This window comes from Neolamprologus multifasciatus, chromosome 12 (genome assembly GCF_963576455.1).
Source record: "Neolamprologus multifasciatus chromosome 12, fNeoMul1.2, whole genome shotgun sequence".
In the NCBI taxonomy this organism is placed as follows: Eukaryota; Metazoa; Chordata; class Actinopteri; order Cichliformes; family Cichlidae; genus Neolamprologus; species Neolamprologus multifasciatus.
In genome coordinates, this window is record NC_140450.1 from 1,134,133 (window position 1) to 1,160,821 (window position 26,689).

Consider the following 26,689-nt stretch of genomic DNA (forward strand, 5'->3'; position numbering starts at 1 on the left):
TCTAGCAAAGCACACAAGGCTTTAAAATGAACAATACTTTGTAATAAATATATACAATTAAGTATAGGGTTTACCTTACAAAATAAAGTGCTTTGAGGTGACTGTTGCTATATAAATAAAATTGAATTGAACTGAATTGCCAAAACTCAGAAGAGGGTGATTAGATGCAGTATATATAAAAGGGGAGATAATCATCTGTGATCCAGTTACAGACCAATTTTTCTGCTTTCCCATAATAAAGAAAATCATTATCATTTAAAGCTTCATCTTCAAACATCTTTCAGAGAGTTTCCTGTTTATGACTTTTTTGCTGTAGTCATGTGCAGAGGCAGGCTAACACCACCCACACAGAACATCAAACTCACTCAATGAAAAGTTGTTATTTTTTGTTCGTTTAGGTAGTGGAAGCACATAAAAGATAAGCACAATTTCTGAGTTCTGATTGGGCAGGGAGCTTACAGCCCACCTACAAAGTGTCCCACTCTCTCACCCACCAACTTGATCAGAGACAAGAACAGACAAAGGAAGAAGCAGTGCTGTCTGTCCGAGCGTGCAGAGGTGTTCAGCTGCGAACTCAGAGCAAGGCAAACAGGTAACACACACAAACACTTGCTGCTTCAAATGAATCACTCGAACTATAACCTGCTTAAACTTGTACACATCAGTCAGTATGCTGTTCATGTCTGACTTACACCAACCTCGCACTAGTGTGACACTCTGACACTTTTTTGTCTAATTTACATTTAACATTATCTGGTTGAAGTTTAGTCTTCACTAACTTTAATCCATGTAAGAGAGCCAAAGACAAACTGTTAAAAGTGTCAAACCAATATTTAGGAGCAGATATACTACGTTTTTTAAACCAGTGCAAAACTTTTGTTTGCCGTTTAGAAGCTAATGTCACAATTTACTAAAAAGTAAAGTATCAGTTTTGTGACTGAAAGGTGTGGGCACGGCTGTTTTTACAGCTCCTCTCACTGCACTCTGACACCCGCCTGCATGATCGGTGCACTCTGCTACTTACAGGCATAGCTTTACACCCCTGAAGGCTACTGTGTATTAAAGCTTAAGCTGTTTTTGATCACTTTTGTGTACTTTTATGGAATAACTGACTTAAAGTGGCAACATGTAAGTAGGGTAAAATAATCCACTTCAGCAACAAAGAGATTCTTAAATTTACATGTAAACTGGAAGGTGAGAAATTTATTAAAGAAGTGATGTCCTTTGTGTTTTTAACCAAGCTGAATACCAAGAGAATTTTTTCAATCAGCCAAAAAGACACCATTCATCTCTCTTTGAGAAGTCAGGTAAAAATATACTTCTGGTAAGCGTTAGGTCTCTAAAGATTTCTGCCAAAATTCTGTTCATATACTCCTGTATCCACAAAACACATTTTTTTTACCTGTACTTTATTCATCCAGAATGTTTTACAAACAGATATCAGAGTAACTTTACTCTTATTGCATTGTTGTTGTACTTCCTCTCTTCTTCCTATCTCATTAAATTTGAGTGATTTCAGTTGTGTTGTTTGTCAGCTCTTCTTCCAAAGTTTTAGGTCTGTTTAGTTCATCTCCACTGATTCAACCAAAGTGTCGAATAACTGTACTAACTGGCTTTTCACAAATAAAAGCAAAAAAAAAGAAGAAGAAAAGTTTAAGGGTGTCATAAAGTTTTTATGACTTTTTAAATTATGGTTGCACAAAAAGGAGTTCTGTGTCATTCGATGTTTCCCCTTGTCATGTTAATTCATGTTTCCCCAGTCTGTCATGTCTCTCTCTCATCCTTGCTCCCTCTCATCTGCCTCTTGTCCACTCCTGTCATGTTCCTCAGTTTCCTGTTTTACTGTGAAAGTCTTGTGTTTCCATGTTCGGTGTGCTTCCTGGTGGTGTCATGCTAATTCGTGTCAGCTGTGTTCCCCGTGTGTTCTCACCTCCCTCGTTATCCTTCTGTGCATTTATATCAGCGTCTCCCTGTGTGCTCCATCTGCTAGCCTGTCTAGTTTTTTTTTGTATTCTCAGTTTAGTTAATGTCGGTTTTCCTTGTGTTCGCTGTTTTTTTGAGTTTCCTTTTTGCTTTCTCGTCGAGTCTGCATTTGGGTCCAATCCTGCCTGCCGCTCACGGTTTATGATATTCTGATGTCAGAGATGAGTTTTGGCATTAACATATACCAACAGTGTCCATCACAAATGTAATATGGTAAGGTTATTTTGAACAAAAGATTTGTGAACAACTCAAAAATGTTGTATAATTTATGAACAAAAATCAAAATGATCACACTAATGCTATGTAAATAATTTCTGTATTGGCATCTGAGCAAACCATCTTAATCTGCAGAGATCCGAGGACAAAGTACAGAGAAAGTATTGAGTATTCGCTGTTTGTCCAAAACTATAATGCATTTTAGTCTTTGGAAATATGTGTTTCTAAAAGCAGGTTTAGAACAAGAGAGACTAAAATCTTTGTCTTTCTTCCCTCCAGTTCAATCAGTGTGTAGGATTTTCAGCAGAGTGACATTATGGCAGCAGCAGCAGCACCTGGTGAGTCCAGCCAGACTTGACTGGTCTAGATAACACACTGTTTAAATACACTGTAGCCTGGTGAGATCAGATTCAGTTTTATAGACTGTGTACTGACAGAAATGTGAAAACTGGTTCAAACTTTTGGTTTTTGATAATTTCAAGACAATGCAATGGTTCCAGTGTTGGAAATGAAAATATGAAAATAAAATACAAATAATTCTCTGTATTTTAAAAAGAACATTGTTGATACTCTTTTTCATTTTGTATTCAATAATTTCTTTCTTAACAAATGAGCAAATGTCTGTGCCATAAATCAGCCCTGAATGAAAATGTTTCTCATTACAAGTTTTTATTTGAATAAAGTGAAATATCACATTTAGTAAAAATTGTCACAGCAAGAACAGTCAGAAAATCCTTGCCACACACACAACAGAAAAAAGAAAACAATAAACAAAATCTTGAATGCTGTATATGTGCCCATTTAATGCATGTCCTTTGTGTCTCTCCACCTGCACTTAGCGCTATCTTGTGCCTTACAGAACATGACATCACTGCTAATAGACTTATGTTCAGTGTTGGGCAAGTTACTTTGAAAAAGTAATTAGTTATAGTTACTAGTTACTTCTTCAAAAAAGTAACTGACAATATTACAGTTACAATATTCTAAAAGTAATTAATGACTTGAAAAGTAACTATTGCGTTACTTTAAAAAATGTTTAACCCTCTGGGGTCCAGGGTATAATTGGCCATTTTTAACTACTTTGATGTTTCCTCTACATTTCACCTTTAAAAACTGTTTATTTGCCTTGTTTGGTCTCATTCTTTTCAGCACAACCTCACGTGTCTGAATTTACAGTTATCTTTTCATTTTGACAGACTGTATTAACTCAACTGATCTAAAATCAGACAAAAAAACATAAAATGCGAGTAGAATAAGTTATATTTTTTACTGCAACAACCACAAACATGTTTAATGAATCATATTTCATAACTTTAAATGCAAATATAAATTGTCAATTTTTAAATCCTATGCAGAAATTTTGCAAACAACAAAGTTATTTGCAGCCATTTACCTTTTACCTTGATTTTTTAAATAACCATTTCAAACTATTTACAGAACAATCAGCTGTTCTTCAATAAGATGCCACAAATTATTTGTGCCACTGCAAAAAAATAATTTCTGTCCACTATAAAGGAGAACATCACAGCCTGATACCTGCAGGTCTGACAGCAGCAGGTGTGTCAGACCTGTTTCTACCTGGAGACAGCAGTCGCCTCATTGTTCTGACACACAACACAAAACTATCCACAACACAACACATTAACTACACACTACAAACACACTAAACGTCACAAATCTCACATCACAAAACTCTCTCTCTCTCTCTTCCTAAACAACCAAATGTCATGTTGCCATATCATTTTTGATTGGTCGACATGGTGCTTTTTTCCACCAAAACGAAAGGGCTGTTTTTGTTTTGTTTTTTTCTCTCATAAGCAGAGAGGTCTCGCTGCGCTGTCCTTAGACAGTAAATGTGACGAAACTATTGAGGAAAAACACGCGTATATATTGTTTATCATGACTCTGGTTTTACGTGGCCGATCAACACAGTTTATAAACTGGTATATGTCACCTTGTTGCTTTGTCTTTAAGTGGTCATGTGATTGGCTTACCACGACTACTTTATTCTTCCTCAGTCAAACAGCAGCACTCGCGTGATTGTTTTGCCCCCTGAGCTCCAGGTGTTGTGCCAGAAAGTGATCGCATCTGCTTAAAGCTGTAGTGTCCAGATTACTTACAGCTACTTCTGTGCAGCTGATATAAGATGCGGTAAGCAGAAGACAGCTTCAACCGTCTGTTTGTTGAAAAATAGTAATGCGACCACATTTTATTGTTAGTAACTGTAACGGCGTTGTATTGATAGGAATAGTAATTAGTTAGATTACTTGTTACTGAAAAAAGTAACGCTGTTATTCCCATCACTGCTTATATTAGTTTAATAAAACCAAAAACTCTGTGGAAATCAAGGACAAAAAATAAAAATCAGGCTAAGAGGTCCATTTTGGGCTGCATTACAAAGAAAAACAACTGAAAACCACTTATACATGGAGTACGGTTTCACTTGGCTGCTATATATCCAAATGTGGTGAGAAGAATAAAGTAGATTCTCACATGTACATTTTTTTAACTCTAGTTATCTCAGAACTGCAGGAAAAGATATTTTCTGTGGGATATAAGGTGTAATGCACTTTAATAACATCTAAATTATTTGATTTTACAGTCCATTATGGTGGTACATAGAGGCAAAATACTCAGAATTTGTCATAATCCAGAAACTATTGAACTTAGTCCTTATGAAACATGGTCAAAAACTTAAAATGTCATATATGAGTAGGTACTTATCACCTTTTCATCCAGTGACACGTTTAGGGTTTTGCTTAGTACATTCAGTCAATTTTGTCAATTATTTACAATTGCAGTTTTAAGATGCAGCATCTTTATGTCCCGATACATTACTGGATAAATATAAAATCAAGCAATTAAACACTTGAAATTTAAAACATTTTTAAATTCATATAATTTAAATTATTTATATATAAACATATAAATCCTTTCATTTGAGTTAAACCTGTCACTTGCTGACAGATTTTAAAAAGATTTTAAAATTAGAAAATGTCAACAAAAGGTTGTGTAACTTCTTTCCTATTGTTTTAAGTATCGTTAGCAGTAGCTTAACTCCCATAGACATCGCTAACTTTAAATCTTTGCAGCACAAACATAACCAAACTCAAATGCTTTGTGAACATACACTTTGAAAACAACTTGGAGTTGCCATGTTCAAATTTTTCGGAAGGAATTCAGGAGAAAGTTGTATCATTTAAAAATATTTAATTTTGTTTAATCATATAATAAAAATATAATAATTTTCAACCCTAACACAGTACTCTGTTCATGTTCAGTGCAGCAGAAGTGAATGGAAATGACGGCAAGTGGTAGGGTGCTTAAAGTTACAGAGCTGGGTCAGCAGATGCTGAGGAACATGCAGAGGCTGCCAACTTTCTGCAGAGTCAAAAGAGAAAAAAGGGAAGACATGGCAAATGCCCGCGGGTCAGATTTAAAACTGGGTTGGCTTCTCACATTCATATAGTCCCCCCCTCATCTCACAGGCGCCCTCAGTGAAAGCTCTTAATGCTTCAGCATACCAAGACATTTTGGACAACTTCATGCTCCTAATTCAGTTGGAACAGTTCGTGGAAGTCACTTTCCAACAAGATTGCACACCAGTTCATAAAGTAAGGTCCTTAAAGACATGGATGAGCCACTGTGGTGTGGAAGTATTTGACTGGCCTTCCCTAGTCCAGACCTAGGGATGGGTATTGATAAGATTTTCACGATTCCGATTCCATTTTCGATTCTGTTTAACGATTCGATTCTTTATCGATTCTTTTTTTAAAAAAGGAGAACACTAAGGTCGATTAGCTTAGAACTTTGTTTTATATCTTCTCTTTGAACAAGATAGAAATGTAGGAGTAACATGGCCTTACAAACCCAACAGTGAGATCTTAAGAGATCCACAGCCTACGGCTCTTCAATGGGGTGTCACAGGGTCCCCAGGAAAAAAAAATTGTAAATGTAAAATAATAAAATAAATATTCTTCTGTAGCAATAACAAAGTATAACATAAATTATTCTGTAGTATAATAACACAAGAATATCCAGTAATGTCCCTGCCTACAATTAAACACATTCACTTACTGAAAATCATCTGCTGTGGCAAATGGGTGCAAGGCTTTGACCACAAACTGAGTCACTGCTCGGTGACATTCGTCTATCCTGCCTGAAAGGAGACGCTACGGTAGACTGCAGCGAGAACTGCCAGCATCTGAACCAGCCAGTCTCTTTTTGTCTCTCTCATCATGGTCACCTAAATGCACAGTAATGGCAGGTTTTGTAATAAGGCAGAGCGCGCTAACATAATATGCACTGTTAGTTGATTATTTACCTGCCGCATTAACGGGAGAGGACGTGTGTAACCCTGGAGAGTTTTAGTGTGTTATGAGTGATGTTAGTATTTTGAGTTCACTGTTAAGTTTTATTAAGTTAAATTATTTTGTTGAGAATTAATAAAATAGAAGATGTCTATAATGTCCTGATGGTCCTTGAAGTATACAGGGGGAAGTACCGCCTCCTGCCGTTCACTGCGTAGCAGCTACAGATATCAGGAAAGAGGGAGAGGAAGAAAAGTCCGTTATTTCCAAGTGGAAAGTGTGGTTGCTTTTATTCAGTCGGATTGTACGGTGGAAATAAACTATCTGGAAATTGTTGTTAACCAGAAAGGAGTTTGTAACTGCTCGGATTCTTCTGGGTGAGTTAATTTGTTGTGAACAAGAATATTGTGAGTTTAAGCCACTAACGATGACATGCTAGCGGCTATCACTATTAGCCATGTGGCTATACATGTATGATTGTAAGGATTAAACTGTATGTTAGAGTTTGTTAACTCCCTATGACGCTGCATGTAAAGATTGCAGGTTATATGTATGTTGTAGATGTTGATATGTTCCAATATCAATCCTTAGTTGTGTTCATTGTGAGGTGAATACAGTTTAAAGAAAATGGGGTTATGTTTCTTTGTAGTTGTGCTACAACGCTTCACCATCGCCATTTTGAAGCTCCAGGAGAGCCCATTTTATTGGTTACTTTGGTAAGAAATTATCATTGTCTATGTTTTGGAATATTCTGTCGTTCTTTCTGTATACTGGAAAGGTAAAATGCAAATTTTTTAGTATGTACGACCGACAAATAAGAAAGAATATATGTATAAATGACTAAATATAGATTTTTGAATGTTATTCTGACTGTGTTATACAGGTCAGGTTTTTTTACTTGGGAGTACAGTTCAGTGATGATCCAGTCCAAAGATGGCGAGCCGCCCCTCCAGGATCCTTGAGATGATTGTTTTAAGAAGAGAACTAAATTCTTTGGACGAACCGTGAACTGTACAAACTCTACTTAAGTGGTAGGACAGATTTGCACTTCATTCCTCCTTTGCACATCCTGCAAGGAGAATCCTCATTGCTGGACTCACACTTAAGGGTGTCGGCTGACACGAGAGAGACTGAGTCAAATCCCCCGGGGTTGTGTGTGTTTTGTTTATTATTTTCCGTGACTTGGGCCAAATTTTTCCTTTCCTTTTTTTGTCCCGTTTGGATCTTTAGCCATCAGAATTGTTGTCTTAAGGCCAAGAAAGATGCCAAGCGGATTTATTTTACCAAATGGATCATCATGGCCTTGCCATATTGGTCCATTTGATTTACCTTTATTATAATTATGAATTTATTTTATTTTCGGTTGCTACAAACGGGACAGACATGACTGGGGGATAGGACAGGGAGAAAGCATGAAAGAAAGAGAGGGAGAGAAAGAAAACCAGAGGGGAGAAGAGACGGTGAGAAAGCGGGGAAGAAAGAAAGAAAAACAAACAAAACACGTGGATCACCTGTATGGAGAAAAAAAAACAGAAGAGAAAGCAAACAAAAAAAGAGCAACATAATAAAAACAGCACCATCACAATAAACTAGCTAGCAGTAGATAACAGAAGATACTAAATATTAAACGATTTTTTTTTAACCAATTTTTCCTTTTATGTACTGTTATTGTTTTCATTGTATGTATGTGAGATTCTTTAATTGTGAATACAAATTGATCAAACCAAGTTCTCTGAGCATTTCATTAGTCATCCACTCTGCTCCAGTAGTTGAACCTCAGCTATTGGCCCAACACACAGGTAACCATTTAAATCTGTATCCCAAGTGTTGAAAGGGGTGTTACACGTGCAAACATTACCGCTGCTGCTGGGTTGAGATTCACGAGTCCGTAGCGGAATTAAAAAGACAACATTGATTTAAGGTCATCGCGTGTTTAGTGAGCAAATGCTTTTGCATATTCGTAGTGTTTCCTCCCTTAAATGCAATATCTACTTTGCAAGTATTGCAAGTTGCCCTGTTGTCATCCGTTCTCTTAAAGTATGACCAAACTTTTTAGCGTTTGAGCCGCCATGTTTCCTGCCAGGTAAATGACGCTCCGCAACGTGGTGACGTCATTCGGGGCGACTGGAATCGATAAGGGAATCGTTTGCAAAAATGGCAAACAATTCCAAGGAATTGAAACAGTGGGAACCGGCTCTCAACAAGAACCGGTTTTCGATACCCATCCCTATCCAGACCTCAAACTAACAGAACACCTCTGGGATGAATTAGAGTGCAGACTGTAAGCCAGGCAGGAGGAAATAACAAACAGGAGATAAATATACAAAAACATAAAATCAAGAGGGAAATGCACTACCTGTCAAAATTTTGAACACACCTCCAAATTTAATGGTTTTTCATCATTTTCATGACTGTTTACATTGTATATTCTCACTGAATTCATCAAAACTATGAATGAACACATGAAATTATGTAGTAATCAAAAAAAGTGTGAAATAACTCAAAACACATTTTATATTTTAGATTCTTTGCTTTGATTACTGCTTTGCACACTCTTGGTATTCTCTCGATGAGCTTCATGAGGTTGTCACCTGAAATGGTTTCCAACAGTCTTGAAGGAGTTCACAGAGATGCTGAGCACTTGTTGGCCCTTTGCCTTCACTCTGCGGGACATTTCATCCCAAACCATCTCCACTGGGTTTAGGTCAGGTGACTGTGGAGGCCAGACCATCTGGTGCAGCACTCCATCACTCTCATTGTTGGTCAAACAGCCCTGACACAGCCTGGAGGTGTGTTTGGGGTCATTGTCCTGTTGAAAAATAAATGATGGGATGGCATGTCGCTACAGGATGCCATGGTAGCCATGCTCGTTCAGTGCACTGCCATGCGTTGGGATGACGTCACCAGAAAAAAACCTACATGTTTCAACATAACCTATACTTAAACTAAATGGTCAAATCTAATGGCAGTTCTTTTAAGTTTGAATAACTGATTTTAATTACAGGTATTTGGGGTGGCTGTAGCTCAGGTGGCAGAACAGGTCAGCCACTAATCAGAAGGTTGGTGGTTCAATCTCAGGCTGCCTCCTGGCTGCATGCCAAATATCCTTGGACAAGATACTAACCCCATGTTTGCCTACTGGTGGTGGTCAGAGGGCCCGGTGGCGCCAGTGTCCGGCAGCCTCGCCTCTGTCAGTGCGCCTCAGGGCAGCTGTGGCTACAATGTAGCTGCATCACCAGTGTGTGAATGGATGGATGACTAGATGTAGTGTAAAGCGCTTTGGGGTCCTTAGGGACAGAGTAAAGCGCTACACAAATGCAGGCCATTTACCATTTATTTCTGAAACTGAATTTTCAATGCAAAACTTCAGAATTAAATGTTGGAAGCTGAAACGTTATTGTGGACTAAATAAAGAGGATGCTTTTTTTCCCTTCCTCTTTCTAATTGGTTGAGAGTTCTCAATAAATTTGGAGTGCTGATTTGTTTCTATATTTTTGCAGATGATGATTTCAATCAACCAGAACACAGCAGCTCTGACTTTGAGGAGTGTAAGTTAAGCGAACAGCATTTCATATATGATGAATAAAATTAATTAATTAATTGAATTTAATGGATCAAATGTTATTTCAAGAGGTTTAGGATTTTAAAAAAAATGGATGAAGCTTCTACTAATCCTGGATTTCCAGCTCATTCATCAGCCTGTTAGTTACAGGTCACAATCTTTATTAGATGAAATTTTATTACATTTTATTTTTTTTGTTTACTTTTTTGTTGACTAAACCTACTACAAAAAACAATTAATAACTGATAATTTTCTATTGAAAACGAACTTAGTTTTTCAATAATTGAACTGATTATACTTTTTTCAGTGTCTGAGCTGAGGGTCGTTCTCCTGGGGAACAACAGGTCTAAGAGGAGCTCAGTGGGGAACTGCATACTGGGAGCAACTGTGTTCAACTCTGAGGATAAAGCAGACCTCTGTCTGAGAGTCAAAAGAGAGCTGAAGGGGAAAGAAATCGATCTCATCAACACTCCAGATCTGCTGTCACCTAAAATCTCCCCAGAAGATCTGACGAAAGAAGTTGAGAACTGTGTGAGACTCTCTGCTCCTGGACCTCATGTGTTTCTGCTGGTCCTCCAGCCTGCAGACTTCACTGAGGATCACAGACAGAGGCTACAAATGGTCCTTGAACTCTTTGGTGATCTATCATTTGATTGTTCACTGGTTCTGATAATGCCCAAAGACAAGAGTTCAAGTTCCATTGAAAAGTATCTGCAGCATCCACAGTTAGGAGACATAATCAAGAAATGTAGAGAAAAATTGTTGTGGCAGAAGAACCTGGAACAAGAGCAGCTGTTAGCAGCCATAGATACAGTGGTGAAGAAGAACATGGGAGAACATGTGAGCTGTAATGTTGTCAATGACGAAACACCTGATTCGTCCAAAAATGGCCGAGCCAGCTTGGATCCTGTTAGGGGCGGTAAGTGCAGCAGCAACATTTTTTTTTTTTTTTTTTTTTTTTTGCAATGAAATAATGTGATGATCAGTTTTATTTTTAGCGTTTTCATCAGAAAATTACAAAACCTACAATCCTTCAATAAAAAAAGATGTAGCACTTAAGGTCGAGGGGGCGGTGTGGCAGCAATTTTTCACACCAGTCTATTAATTAATAAAAGACCAAGACAGACTTTTAATTCATTTGAAAGCCTGATGCTTAACATTGTCCACCCCAGCTGTGAAACTCAGAAACCAGTCTTACTTGTTATCATCTATCGTCCACCTGGGCCTTACACAGAGTTTCTGTCTGATTTCTCAGACTTTATATCTAATTTAGTTCTGAGCTCAGATAAAATAATTATTGTGGGTGATTTTAACATCCATGTAGATGCTAAAAATGACAGCCTCAACATGGCATTTAATCTGTTGTTAGACTCAATTGGTTTCTCTCAAAATGTAAAAGAACCCACCCACCACTTTAATCACACTCTAGATCTTGTTTTAACATATGGCATAGAAACTGAACATTTAACAGTGTTTCCTGAAAACCCTCTCCTGTCTGATCATTTCTTGATAACATTTACATTTACAATAATTGATTACGCAGCAGTGGAGAGTGGACTTTATCAAAGTAGATGTCTTTCTGAAAGCGCTGTAACTAAATTTAAGAATATAATCCAGCCACTGTTATCATCGTCAATGCCCTGTACCAACACAGAGCAGAGCAGCTATCTGAACGCTACCCCAACAGAGGTCGATTATCTTGTTAATAATTTCACCTCCTCACTACGTACGACTCTGGATACTGTAGCTCCAGTGAAAACTAAGGTCTCTAATCAGAAGTACCTGACCCCGTGGTATAATTCTCAAACACGTACCCTAAAGCAGATGACTCGTAATCTGGAGAGGAAATGGCGTGTCACAAATTTAGAGGATCATCATTTAGCCTGGAGAAATAGTTTGTTGCTTTATAAGAAAGCCCTCCGCAAAGCCAGAACAGCTTACTATTCGTCACTGATTGAAGAAAATAAGAACAACCCCAGGTTTCTCTTCAGCACTGTAGCCAGGCTGACAAAAAGTCAGAGCTCTGTTGAGCCAACGATCCCTTTAACGTTAACTAGTGATGACTTCATGAACTTCTTCACAAATAAAATTTTTATCATTAGAGAAAAAATTACCAATAATCATCCCACAGATGTAATATTATCTACAGCTACTCTTAGTTCCATTGATGTTAAGTTAGACTCTTTTTTTCCAATCGATCTTTCTGAGTTAACTTCAATAATTACTTCCTCCAAACCATCAACGTGTCTTTTAGACCCCATTCCTACAAAACTGCTCAAAGAAGTCCTGCCATTGATTAATTCTTCGATCTTAAATATGATCAACCTATCTCTAATAATCGGCTATGTACCACAGGCCTTCAAGGTGGCTGCAGTTAAACCTTTACTCAAAAAGCCATCTCTAGACCCAGCAGTCTTAGCTAATTATAGGCCAATCTCCAACCTTCCTTTCATATCAAAAATCCTTGAAAGAGTAGTTGTCAAACAGCTAACAGATCATCTGCAGAGGAATGGTTTATTTGAAGAGTTTCAGTCAGGTTTCAGAGTTCATCACAGCACAGAAACAGCTTTAGTGAAGGTTACAAATGATCTTCTTATGGCCTCTGACAGTGGACTCATCTCTGTGCTTGTCCTTCTTGACCTTAGTGCAGCATTCGATACTGTTGACCATAATATCCTATTAGAGCGATTAGAACATGCTGTAGGTATTACAGGTATTGCACTGCAGTGGTTTGTATCATATCTATCTAATAGACTCCAATTTGTGCATGTAAATGGAGAGTCCTCTTCACACACTGAGGTTAATTATGGAGTTCCACAGGGTTCGGTGCTAGGACCAATTCTGTTTACATTATACATGCTTCCCCTAGGCAGCATCATTAGAAGACATAGCATACATTTTCACTGCTATGCAGATGACACCCAGCTCTATCTGTCCATGAAGCCAGATAACACACACCAATTAGTTAAACTGCAGGAATGTCTTAAAGACATAAAGACTTGGATGGCCACTAACTTTCTGCTTCTTAACTCAGATAAAACTGAGGTCATTGTACTCGGCGCTGAAAAGCTTAGAAATATGGTATCTAACCAGATTCTTACTCTGGATGGCATTACCTTGGCCTCCAGTAACACTGTGAGGAACCTTGGAGTCATTTTTGACCAGGATATGTCCTTCAACGCACATATTAAACATATATGTAAGACTGCGTTCTTCCATTTGCGCAACATCTCTAAAATTAGAAATATCCTGTCTCAGAGTGACGCTGAAAAACTAGTTCATGCATTTATTACTTCCAGGCTAGACTACTGCAATTCATTATTATCAGGATGTCCAAAAAACTCACTGAAAAGCCTTCAGCTAATCCAAAATGCTGCAGCAAGAGTACTGACAGGGACTAGAAAGAGAGAGCATGTTTCTCCTGTTTTGGCTTCCCTTCATTGGCTTCCTGTTAAATCCAGAATTTAATTCAAAATCCTGCTCCTCACATACAAGGTCTTAAATAATCAGGCCCCATCTTATCTTAATGACCTTGTAGTACCATATCACCCTATTAGAGCACTTCGCTCCCGCTCTGCAGGCCTACTTGTTGTTCCTAGAGTATTTAAAAGTAGAATGGGAGGGAGAGCCTTCAGTTTTCAGGCCCCTCTTCTGTGGAACCAGCTTCCAGTTTGGATTCAGGAGACAGACACTATCTCTACTTTTAAGATTAGGCTTAAAACCTTCCTTTTTGCTAAAGCATATAGTTAGGGCTGGACCAGGTGACCCTGAATCCTCCCTTAGTTATGCTGCAATAGATGTAGGCTGCCGGGGGATTCCCATGATGCATTGAGTTTTTCCTTTCCAGTCACCTTTCTCACTCACTATGTATTAACAGACCTCTCTGTATTGAATCGTATCTGTTATTAATCTCTGTCTCTCTTCCACAGCATGTCTTTATCCTGTCTTCCTTCTCTCACCCCAACCGGTCGCAGCAGATGGCCGCCCCTCCCTGAGCCTGGTTCTGCCGGAGGTTTCTTCCTGTTAAAAGGGAGTTTTTCCTTCCCACTGTCGCCAAAGTGCTTGCTCATAGGGGGTCATATGATTGTTGGGCTTTTCTCTGTATCTATGAAGCGCCTTGAGGCGACATTTGTTGTGATTTGGCGCTATATAAATAAAATTGAATTGAATTGAATTGAATATCCTTTAGCTCAGATTGAGAAGTTGGGATACAAAGTAAGATGGTTTAGACATGTAAAGGAGGACAGTGGATATGCTGGACAAAAGATGATGAAGATGGAGCTGGCAGCAGAGGTGAAAAAGGAAGAACACGGAAAAGATTCTTGTATTCAGAGGATTCATGTAACAGAAGAGGAGTGATAGAGTGAGATGGAGGTAGATGTTGTTGTGGTGACCCCTAATATGAACAGACAAAAAACAAGCACAAACAAACAAACAAAAGGACGTATCAGCGAAAAATCCAATTCATTATGAAAAACTATAATCACTAAGAATAAAATAAAATGTGAGATCAGTGAAGATGTCATCTTCCATGTTTTTATTTTAAGTGCAGTTATTTGCAGCTGAAGACTCAAAACCCCTATGATTCCAAAACTGATCCTAGACTTGCAACCCTAACCTAATGACTCATAGTCATCCTTATGCTCACAACTGATGCTCAAAAAAAAAAAAATAGTGCAAATAAAACTGCAGGGGGTAGGCCCACAGAGGTTCAGACACATATGGTGCATTCTGGCTGAGCACAGCAAGGGCCCATGAGTAAAGGTCCATCCACCAGGTGCTGATTGATGAGCTGCTTCACAGGGGCTGGCTCAGGGAAAGGCCGTGGGTAGCCCTATTCATATATCTGACATAGTTGTGTTTGGAGTTCTTCTTCTTAGGAATCATCTGAACGAGTCTTAGTCTGGTCTCTCAACCCAGAACCAATTAGTCTCAGTAGATAGTGAACACTCAGGCACAACAAACCCTTTCATTATGATAAATAGGCAATTCATGGAGGACAGAATTCACACAATATTCAAAGTTGATAACAGTTGTACAATGTGACTACAGGCTGTATATCTGCAGCTTTCTCACAATACAGAGCCAGCTGTTTTAAGCAAGGAAAGAAAAGTGGTAGTATTGGAAATGAAAACCAAGTAATCTAATCAATTCAAACTATGTAATGGGATGTAGGAACATTGTGTTGAAAATAAGTCCATCCATCCATTCGCTTCCGCTTATCCTTTTTCAGGGTTGCAGGTGGAGCTGGAGCCTATCCCTGCTATCTTAGGGCGAGAGCCCTAAGATAGCAGGTAAAATTTCACACAGGTGGCCAGTGTGAAATTTTAGAGTTTCCAATAACCTTTCCCCACTAACCGCATGTTTCTTTGGACTCTGAGTGAAGTGAAAATATCTGTTTTTAACATTTTTAAAAGTTAATACTGTAAAACCTTTTGTATTGCAGCACATAAACTCAGGATAATGCTGTTTGGAAAAAGTGATGTCAAGAAATCAGCCCTGGAAAACATCATCATTGGAAAGAAAAGATCCATTGTGTCTAAAGTCCTTGGAGGAAAGCAATGTCGTGCTGCCTCTGGAGAGTGGAAAGGGAAACCATTAACAGTAGTAAAGACTCCCAACATCTTCAGTCTGCCTGTAGAAACATTGTTTGAAGTGATGAAGAGCTGTGTGAGTCTCTGTCCTCCTGGACCAAACGTTCTGCTGCTGTTGGTGAAACCTTCTGATTTCACTGAGAAGAACAGAAAAACTCTGAATTTGGTCCTGAGTTTGTTTGGCCAGGAAGTCTTTGAACACTCCATGGTCATTATAACACATAATGAGAAAGGGAACAACTCAGTGGAAAGTCTTATCCAAGAATGCTCAAAAAAGCAGCACATTGTCAGTTTTGATAAAAAGGATTCTGCTACAAATGACCCAGAGTTGATGGAAAAAATGAATAAAATAGTGGATGAAAACTGGGGAAAATATCTAATGTTAAAAGAAGATGCTAAACCCAATCTGAAGTCCAGTCTGAACCTGGTTCTGTTTGGGAGGAGAGCAGCAGGGAAGACTTCAGCAGCCAAGGCCATTTTAGGTCAGACTGAGCTTCATTCAGCCTCCAACTCATCAGAGTGTGTTAAACATCAGGGAGAGGTGTGTGGACGTCGGGTTTCCCTGGTGGAGCTGCCTGCCTTGTATGGAAAACCTCAGGAGGCAGTGATGGAGGAATCATTCAAGTGTATCTCCCTCTGTGATCCTGAGGGTGTCCATGCCTTCATCCTGGTCCTACCTGTGGCTCCCCTCACTGATGAAGACAAGGGAGAGTTAAAGACCATCCAGGATGCATTCGACTCTCGAGTCAATAACTTCACCATGATTCTGTTCACTGTGGACTCAGATCCTACAGATCCAACTGTTGGTAACTTTCTAAAGGACAATGAAGACATCCAGGAGCTCTGTGAGAGCTGTGGAGGAAGATCTGTTGTTCTCAACATCAAGAACAAAGAGCAGATCCCAGAGCTGTTTGAGATTGTGGACAAAATTAGTCAGCCTACAGGAAAACCGTGCTGTTATACAACTACAACATTTTTACACGCACAAATGGAGAAAGTCTTAAAACTTGTCAGTGGTAAGTAGTTTAGATTGTGATATTTTCCAATGACCCAAAGAGTTTTAATCCAGTATACAAGTGTTAACTCTGATTGTTTTCATGTTTTAGGTGATGAAGTTGGAGAACAGGACTCAGACTGTCTCAGGATTGTGCTGATTGGAAAGACTGGCTGTGGAAAGAGCTCTACAGGAAACACCATTTTAGGAAGAGATGAGTTTAAAGCTAAATCAAGTCAAATGTCGGTCACCAAATGTTGTGAGAAAGTACACGGTGAGGTGGACGGTCGTCCTGCTTTTGTGGTCGACACTCCTGGTCTGTTTGACACAAGTTTGTCACCAGAAGAAGTTCATGAGGAGCTGGTTAATTGCGTCAGTCTTTTGGCTCCAGGACCACATGTCTTCCTGGTGGTGATTCATATCGGCAGATTCACAACAGAGGAGAAGGAGACACTGAAACTCATCAAGAAATTCTTTGGGAAAAATTCTCAAAAGTTCACCATTGTTCTTTTAACAGGAGGAGATACACTGGAGCATGACAGAGTGTCCATAGAGGACTACATCAAGAACAACTGTGATCCTTCCTTTAAGAACCTCCTCTCTGATTGTGGAGGAAGATACCATGTGTTCAATAACCGTGACAAACAAAACCACACACAAGTCAGTGATCTGATAGCAAAGATTGACACCATGATGAAGGACAATGGAAGACGCTGCTTCACCAACAAGATGCTGCAAGAGTCTGAAGCTGCGATAAAGAAGGAGATGCAGAAGATTTTAAAAGAGAAGGAAGAAAAGATGCAGAAAGAAAAGGAAGAGATGGAAAGAAAATATAAAGAAGATATGGAGGCTATGAAGAAAAGAATTGATGAAGAGAGAGAAAAGGAAAGAATACAGAGAGAAAAAGAACTCGAAAAAATGAGAAATAAAATTAGAGAAGAAGAAGAGAAGAGGAAGCAGGAACAGGAAATCAGGGAAAAGGAGAAAAGGGAAAAGGAAGCTGAAGAAGAAAGACGCCGACAAGAATTTGAAAAAGAACTTGAAAAGCTGGACAAACAAATTCAGTCAGAAAAAGAGGCAAAAGAAAATGTGGACAGAAAACTGGAAGAAGCCAGAGAAGAGATGAGAAGAAAACAAGAGGAGTGGGAGAAAGAACAGAAGGAAGGGTGGGACAAACAACGACAAGAAGAAGACAAAAGACGAGAAGAAGAGAAAGAAAAAATTGAAAAGCTACAGGACGATTATAACGAAAAGCTGAAATGTGAAAAAATCAATAAAGAAGAGGATCAAAGAAGAAGAGAAGCAGAAATAAAAGGATTGGAGGAAATTCATAAGAAAACTCTGGATGATCTAAAGAAGAAACATGAAGAGGAAGCCAGAAAGAAAGCTGAAGAGTTCAACCAAGCCCAGAAAAAACACATGGACGAATTAGCAAAAGAGAGGGAAGAACATAAGAAGGAAATGTATGACTTGGTGAGACGTGTGATCAATAAGACTGAAAACTTGAACAAGATCAAGAAATTAATGCAAAAACATGAAAAACAAATGAAGAATCTGACTAATGAGGACAGAGACCTCCAGGAAAAACAAAAAGATCAACTAAATGAGTTGATGAAAAACATTTTGGGAGAAGAGATCAACAGCTCATCAGCCTGCAGCATTTTATGAAATGAAACGTCAGATGTTCTTCTCTTTCTGTCATTTAGATAACAGAATCTTTAAAGTAGCACTGATTTGTTGTTGTGCATGTTTTACACCTGCTGTAGATCACAGCCACAGAAACTGATTAGTGATCATCAGTCTCAGCAGTGTCATCATTAAACTACAGGTCATTACACCAACATTAAAACTGCTTCTGACTGGTAAAACTAATTCATCTCATGTATAGTAATTAGCTGTTGTTACATTTTACTGCACTTCTGTGTTCCTGAGTTCTAACATAATTTACCTTTTAGTTGTCTCTGCTTATAAGTCTAATTTTTATGCATATTTTGAACCTATTCTGTAAATGTATAAATGAACAAGTGCCATTTTTAAAGTGTTTAATTATCAGAAAAAAATTAGTTGCAATAGAAATTCATTTTTTCTTTAACGTCCAAATTGCACATTTTTCTTTATTTCATGAAATGTCTCATGATTCTTTTTATTAATTACATAGCTAAGAGTCCTCATTTTTTCAGATATAATTTTTTGTATTATCTTTGTAAATGATGAATAAAGTTTTCTCTACTGTTACTAAGATGTAATCAAACATCTTCATTCACCTCTGTGTTTATGTGCTTCTTGACATTACTGAACACACCATCGATTTAAACCTTTTAAATTACACATGAAATCTCTCATGTACTGACCAGCAGCCTTGCTCTTGTTAAATATTCTTAAGTCTTGTGCTGCATAAATAGCGGTAATTTTTCAAAAGATACAGTAAATGAAGTAATGTTATGTTTATGTTTTGATTGAGAGCTGTTTTTTGGGCAGCTGAAGAGGAGAAGTCTATCTTATGGCCAACCTCTGGCTGTATCTTGGTATTATTACCCAGCAAAACCCAGTATGCAGGTTCATCTGTAACAGTCCTTGTGCCACAGATCCGCACTGTTAATTCTATATTAAACAGAAGAGCAGTGACGTGGGTGCAGGTCTCCGCAACTCTGGCCTTACAGGTGCAGTGGGCGGCTTCAACCTTCCCTGTGATGCTCACAATGACCCATGGCTGCAATGCTGGTTCATTCAGTCTTTGAGAGTGCAGGACCTGAAACACACACAGACAAAGTTCAAGACACGAACTTTAATAAGCCAAGGCCGAAACAAATGTGTTATATCTATGTTGAAATACATTAATCGTAAATGTAACAAATAAAGTGTTTTTATGTATCCATCTATAGAACGCTGCATGTCATATTCTAAATCTGCCTGTTCGCTCTCAGAAACCTGCCTGCAGAAAATGAACCTGAAGTATGTAATGCAAGGATGTAATCACTTTCAAGATGGAGAAAGCACAAAGTTCGACTTTAAGTGACAATTATAGACACCTAATATGATAAGGAGATTCTGCAGGTCATTAATCAATGTATAAAACTAAAATAAAACGAATTTTTGGTGACACAGGATACAAACGTGGAAGCAAGATATATAATTAGGATTATTTATAATAAATATGAATTAATTAGTGCAATTTCTTTAACCATTGAGAATAACTAAATCCTTCAGGACAATGTCACATCAATGCACTGAACTCACTATGGCTACGTTCACTCTGCAGGTCTTAATGCTCAATTCCGATTTTTGATCAAATCCGATTCTTTTCTCTGCTTGTTCACACTGCAAATAAAATGTGACAGCAAACGCGCTCTAGTGTGAACCCTCAAAGCGGCCCACATGCGCAAAAGAAGACTTCACACACAACGCGCTCTGTTTAGACCCAAACCAAACAGTGTTGTTTGACTGATGGCCTTAATATAAAGACTTGTTTCGGACTTTACGTTTCCCAATTTAGCTTTAAATTATTTAGTTATTCACATTTGGCCTAATAATGATCCTTATTGCTGTTTTAGAGAGGAGCGGTGCTTCAAAGGATAGTTGCTGATTTCTGTCAGAATCTGCAGATTATACAGTACAAATAAAATGTTCACGTTTCTCCAACGTTGTCTTCACTGGATAATAATAATGGATTGCATTTATATAGTGCTTTTTGAATGAATAGTGGAACTGTTCATTCACTCTCACATTCAACACTGGTGGAGGCAGCTGCAGTTGTAGCCACAGCTGCCCTGGGGCAGACTGACAGAAGCAAGGCTGCCATATCGCGCCATCAGCTTCTCTGGCCATCACCAGTAGGTGGTAGGTGAAGTGCCTTGCCCAAGGACACAACGACCAAGACTGTCTGAGCTGGGGCTCGAACCGGCAACCTTCCGATTACAAGACGAACTGCCAACTCTTGAGCCACGATCGCTCACATGTGTAACCCGGGTTAAAAAGATGCATAAATAGTAAAAGATAAGTAAAGTCTAAGGATATAAATACCAAAGAGTTAAATTCATTTGTTCAATTTTCCTGTTTATTAAAAAGATCAAAGTTCATGTAAAATGGTTAAAAACATGTTTGCATTGTTTAAAATAAGTTATCTTTCTTTTATTGTGAATTGCTTGTGAGAACTGTAATTTCCTACGGGGATATGGTCTGTGAAGGTAACACGGGGTGGAGAAAGAAAAAGGAGAGAGGAGGGAGCGCGAGGAGAGAGGGTGGTGGTGCGTGAGTTACACGGAGTATCCGGAGAAGTTAGCTTGTTTTTATGTAGTATCAGTAAGTGTGGTTTGACTTTTCGGAAAGATAAGTCACAGTGTCGGTAAGTTAGTGACATGACACGTAAAGTTTCAGCGTGAAGCTGCTGGACTGTGTGGTTTGTTTATTGCGGCCGTGCACGCATTAAGTTAAAGTGAGGCTAACCCAGCCGTTAGCTAATAAGGACTACTGTAGACTGCTGTTTCGCTAAAGTTGTGGAACGTAACAAGCTGCAGAGGATCGTTACCGAACTGGATAACGACGGACACACCCCAGATAGCAGGGCTGGACTGGGACAAAAAATCGGCCTGGGCATTTTGACTAGAGACCGGCCCACCAGGTATTATAGGAAAAACCATAAATCCTTTGAATGAAAACAAACGCTGTTGTGACAGTGATGTACACTGTCTTGTTGGTATATATGTATCAGTCTAATAAACTTAAACCTACACCATCTTCCCTATTCTGGTATTCTAAACAGTACCTGAAAGTAGACTGTTGGTCGAGTTAACCTCCTGAACCATCTACAACACATGGTGAAAACCTGAAATTAAGACAGAGAAGACTAGAGGTGAGACATGATCATTACTGATTACTGATGACAGATTTAGATATATTTTCATAAACCATTCATTTACCACATCAATAAAAAGCATGGCAGGGCAAAATATTTTTTGTAACATGGCAACCTTTAAAAAGTGAAAGGAGACAGAAAGACAGGTGAGAAAGAATAAAACTTAACTGACCTTTTGATGGCATTTTACACACAGTACTGGTACAGAATCTAGAAAATGTGGGAAAATACTGGCAAAATCAGCTGATCATTGATCAGTTTCATGATTGAAGTAGCAACAGGAGAGGGAGGGGAGAGAATGAGAGAAGAAGAGGCAGCTGTGCAGCAAAGACAGAATAACTCCAGCTTTGTCTTTTTCATTGTAGCTGAAGTTCGGGACAAACTGTTCCTTTTCACCTCAAGGAAACGCGCAATATTTTCTCTGAATACGAGACCATTCCGTTTTTTACGGGACGGTTGGAAACTCTACTAACTAACCTTATGAATAAAATAAGATAAAACAAGTTCAACATCAATAACATCATAGCACCCGCCCAGCAGTATATAAACTCCACAAAATATGAATAAAAACAGACAAGAATATTATTCCAGATTAAATAAACTTAAAAATAAACTTTAACTTTAAATATTTTGCTCTTCATAAAAATATATCCTGTCAAAATTATGCAAGTTAGAAATATGAACATGCTGCCAAAACCCCAGAAAAAATAAATGAAAACAAACACAAGGTTGGAGCCGCATGTAGACGGAGCTGGGCGTTGCTCCAGGAGTGGAGCTAATAAACTGTGCGGGCCGTTCAGTGTCGTACTTTCCCTGAGTGCATCATTACACTGCAGCTCCATCTGAATCTGCACAGGTGCAGCTCAGCAAAGTCCGCTGACTTGGTTCAACATTACTGCAACAGGGAAAGTGAGGCAGGCTGCACTGGTGCATTAGTGACAGGTTCACTTGAAACGCCTTCCCCGCATCATACATGTCCATGAACTGACAGATTTCCTTGCTGAGCTCAAAAACTCTGTTGAGAACTTTTCCCCAACTCAGCCACCGGACCTCTGTATGATGAGGAATGTCGGCAAACGCTGAATCTATTTCCCACATAAAAGACTGAAACTGACGGTGATTTAAACTTTGAGCTCAGATAAAATGTACGGTCTGCGTTACGGTGATCATTACATGCTCCATTTTTAGGACTTTACCACACAGCCTTTCCTGGTGTGTGATGCAGTGATAAGCTGTTAACTCACCGGTACAGTTCTCCTCCTGCATCTTTACTCGCATCCTGCCGACTAGTCCACTTTTTTCACCGCACAACACCAGCGCTCCATCTGTTGTAGGTCCAACAAGTTTGTCCCAGGACAGTTTCACGTCGTTACACTTTGACATACGTTTTAAAAAATGTCTTTTCCTGTCGTTGTCCCATGCATCGATTTAATGTCCAATATTTCCTCTTCAAGGATGAAGATGGCCAGCTGTGCATGACCATCATGTCTGTACTTTCATCCACAGCAAGAGATGCAATAAAGTTTTTGCTTCTTTCACACAACCGTGTTCTTAAATCAGTGGCCATCTCACCAACCCGATCAGCAATCGTATTTCTGCTCAGGCTCACATTTGCCAAAATCTGCGTTTTGTCTGGACACAAGACGTCCACAGCTTCATCATGCAGCTCTTCAGATTGGCACCGGGCTGATTTGGCTCTTCTGCTACAATAAAACTTGCTTTCACAACAGCTTCACTTTGTGATTTTGCTCTGGTGACAAACGTCTGCTGAAATGTCAGATTCTTCTTTAGCTCTTCTACTTTACCTAGTTTCTGCATTTAGGTTTTTCAGCTTATGTTTTGTCTCGTAGTGCCGTCTTAAATTAAATTCCTTAATTACAGCCACATTAGCTCCACTAATAAGACACACGGCTTTACCAGCATGTCTGTAAACATATATTCAGTCACCCACTGGCGCTGAAAGGCTCTGCTTTCAGAATCAACTTGTCTCTCCACCATTGTGAGCGGCTAGCTTCACAATAACAGAAGTTTGACTTGATTGACGCGGGAATGTTCCCAGTTAGCCTAGCGTTCAGCAAGGAGGCTGCAGCGCTGCATTATGGGATCTGTAGTTTGTATATTATTAGCGCCTCATATATATACACACACACACACATATACATAAACACCCAGCACGCCCCTGCGGGCGGTTTATCCTTCAAGCTCGGGTCCTCTACCAGAGGCCTGGGAGCTTGAGGGTCCTGCGCAGTATCTTAGCTGTTCCCAGGACTGCGCTCTTCTGGACAGAGATCTCCGATGTTAGTCCCGGGATCTGCTGGAGCCACTCGCCTAGCTTGGGAGTCACCGCACCTAGTGCTCCGATTACCACGGGGACCACCGATACCTTCACCCTCCACATCCTCTCGAGCTCTTCTCTGAGCCCTTGGTATTTCTCCAGCTTCTCGTGTTCCTTCTTCCTGATATTGCTGTCATTCGGAACCGCTACATCGATCACTACGGCCGTCTTCTTCTGTTTGTCTATTACCACTATGTCCGGTTGGTTAGCCACCACCATTTTGTCCGTCTGTATCTGGAAGTCCCACAGGATCTTAGCTCGGTCATTCTCCACCACCCTTGGGGGCATTTCCCATTTTGACCTTGGGACTTCCAGGTTATACTCGGCACAGATGTTCCTGTACACTATGCCGGCCACTTGGTTATGGCGTTCCATGTATGCCTTGCCTGCTAGCATCTTGCACCCTGCTGTTAGGTGCTGGATTGTCTCTGGGGCATCTTTACACAGCCTGCACCTGGGGTCTTGCCTGGTGTGATAGACCCCAGCCTCTATGGATCTTGTGCTCAGAGCTTGTTCTTGTGCTGCCATGATTAGTGCCTCTGTGCTATCTTTCAGTCCAGCTTTGTCCAGCCACTGGTAGGATTTCTGGATATCAGCCACCTCCTCTATCTGCCGGTGGTACATACCGTGCAGGGGCCTGTCCTTCCATGATGGTTCCTCGTCTCCCTCCTCTTTCTTGGGTTTCTGCTGCCTGAGGTATTCACTGAGCACGCTGTCAGTTGGGGCCATCTTCGTGATGTATTCTTGGATGTTCGTTGTCTCATCCTGGACTGTGGTGCTGACACTCACCAGTCCCCGACCCCCTTCCTTCCGCTTAGCGTACAGCCTCAGGGTGCTGGACTTGGGGTGAAACCCTCCATGCATGGTAAGGAGCTTTCTTGTCTTTATGTCAGTGGCTTCTATCTCCTCCTTTGGCCAGCCTATTACCCCAGCAGGGTACCTGATCACGGGCAGGGCGTACGTGTTGATGGCCCGGATCTTGTTCTTACCGTTCAACTGACTCCTCAGGACTTGCCTGACCCTCTGCAGGTACTTGGTGGTTGCAGCTTTCCTAGCGGCCTCTTCATGGTTCCCATTCGCCTGCGGGATCCCCAGGTACTTGTAACTGTCCTCTATGTCTGCAATGTTGCCTTCTGGTAGTTCAATCCCCTCAGTTCTGACTACCTTCCCTCTCTTTGTTACCATCCGACTACACTTCTCCAGCCCGAACGACATTCCGATGTCATTGCTGTATAGCCTGGTGGTGTGGATCAGTGAATCGATGTCTCGTTCACTCTTGGCATACAGCTTGATGTCATCCATGTACAGGAGGTGGCTGACAACTGCTCCGTTCCGTAGTCGGTATCCGTAGCCAGTCTTGTTAATGATCTCACTGAGGGGGTTCAGGCCTATGCAGAACAGCAGTGGGGACAGAGCATCTCCCTGGTAGATCCCGCACTTGATGGTGACTTGTGCTATGGGCTTGGAGTTGGCCTCTAGTGTTGTACGCCACATCCCCATTGAGTTCCTGATGAAGGCTCTTAGGGTCCCATTGATCTTGTACAATTCTAGGCATTCCAGTATCCAGCTGTGGGGCATTGAGTCATAGGCCTTCTTGTAATCAATCCAGGCAGTGCACAGGTTGGTCAGTCTGGTCTTGCAGTCTCGGCTGACTGTTCTGTCTACCAGTAGCTGGTGTTTTGCGCCTCTGGTATTCTTGCCAATTCCTTTCTGTGTCCCGCTCATGTATTGACCCATGTGCCTGTTCATCTTAGCCGATATGATGCCTGACAGGAGCTTCCATGTAGTTCTGAGGCAGGTTATTGGTCGGTAGTTGGAGGGGACCGGTCCCTTCTTGGGGTCCTTGGGGATCAGGACCGTCCGACCTTCGGTTAGCCATTCCTGGTGTCTCTCATCAACTAGCAGCTGGTTCATTTGTGCTGCCAGATGCTCGTGGAGTGCAGTCAGCTTCTTCAGCCAGTAGGCATGAACCATGTCGGGCCCTGGTGCTGTCCAATTCTTCATACTGGACATATATACATATATATATATACATATATACATATATATATATACATATATACATATATATATATACATATATACATATATATATATATATATATGCATAACAATAATAGTACATCTATATAAAATGATCTCATGGGCCGGATATAAATGTACGCCGGGCCGGATGTGGCCCACGGGCCTTGACTTTGACACATATGCAGTGTTTATACCATTATGGAAAAAAACGAAAAATCACCATACCGGGCAAATGGTATACCCGGTATGCCCGATGGCCAGTCCAGCTATGCCAGATAGTCACTCTGAGTGCCCGCGTCACTCAGAGTACCTCTGGCAACGTGGGAAGCTAAAACAGGTAGCTTGTGGAGCACGTGGAGATCACAGACCTTCCTCATCTTTGTGTTACTGCATTCAGAGCGGAGTGTTTCTGAAGGAGCTGAAGACAACCTGCTGCCTGGATTAATCTGGTGGGAATTGCAGTTTCACAAGGTACTGAGTTTATTTATTTATATTTTGCTTGTTGAGTGAAGAACTTCCGGTTGGGAGATCGTTTTGGATTTATACTGGAGCAATACAGGCCTGCAACGTAGGGTTTATCTCTGCCGGCTTTAGGTTTAGTTTGGGACTATAATTGTTTTATCACTGGTGGTTTACACTGTATATGTGGAGATTCTGTGTACAGTGGGTAAATTGCTGCGTGTGTTTTGCTTTGCCTGAATACTGAAACCTGCCATTTTATCATTTTATTGTTTTCATTGTTTGGTAAATTAAAGGAGGGTTACATTGCTCTACTTTACAATGTGTATGACATGATTTACTGCACTGTTAGACACTGT

At 40.0% G+C, this 26,689-nt stretch overlaps 1 protein-coding gene across 1 annotated transcript; it reads left to right on the plus strand.

Moving 5' to 3' along the window:
• Positions 1-355: 355 nt before the first annotated feature.
• Positions 356-20,470, plus strand: LOC146506100 (GTPase IMAP family member 8-like). The gene is made up of 6 exons (XM_085179983.1): positions 356-592; positions 2,479-2,537; positions 10,010-10,057; positions 10,379-10,990; positions 15,518-16,681; positions 16,772-20,470. The coding sequence occupies exons 2-6, from the start codon at positions 2,516-2,518 to the stop codon at positions 18,325-18,327; spliced, it is 3,402 nt and encodes a 1,133-aa protein (XP_085036109.1). The 5' UTR covers positions 356-592; positions 2,479-2,515; the 3' UTR covers positions 18,328-20,470.
• Positions 20,471-26,689: the final 6,219 nt, after the last annotated feature.

What these genes read in the sequence shown, in the direction of transcription:
- LOC146506100 (XM_085179983.1), top strand. Translation starts at nt 2,516, where the DNA reads ATGGCAGCAGCAGCAGCACCTG. An exon ending in GGCAGCAGCAGCAGCACCTG is followed by an intron (nt 2,538 to 10,009) that starts GTGAGTCCAGCC and finishes ATATTTTTGCAG; the next exon opens with ATGATGATTTCAATCAACCA. An exon ending in AGTCTTAAAACTTGTCAGTG is followed by an intron (nt 16,682 to 16,771) that starts GTAAGTAGTTTA and finishes TTCATGTTTTAG; the next exon opens with GTGATGAAGTTGGAGAACAG.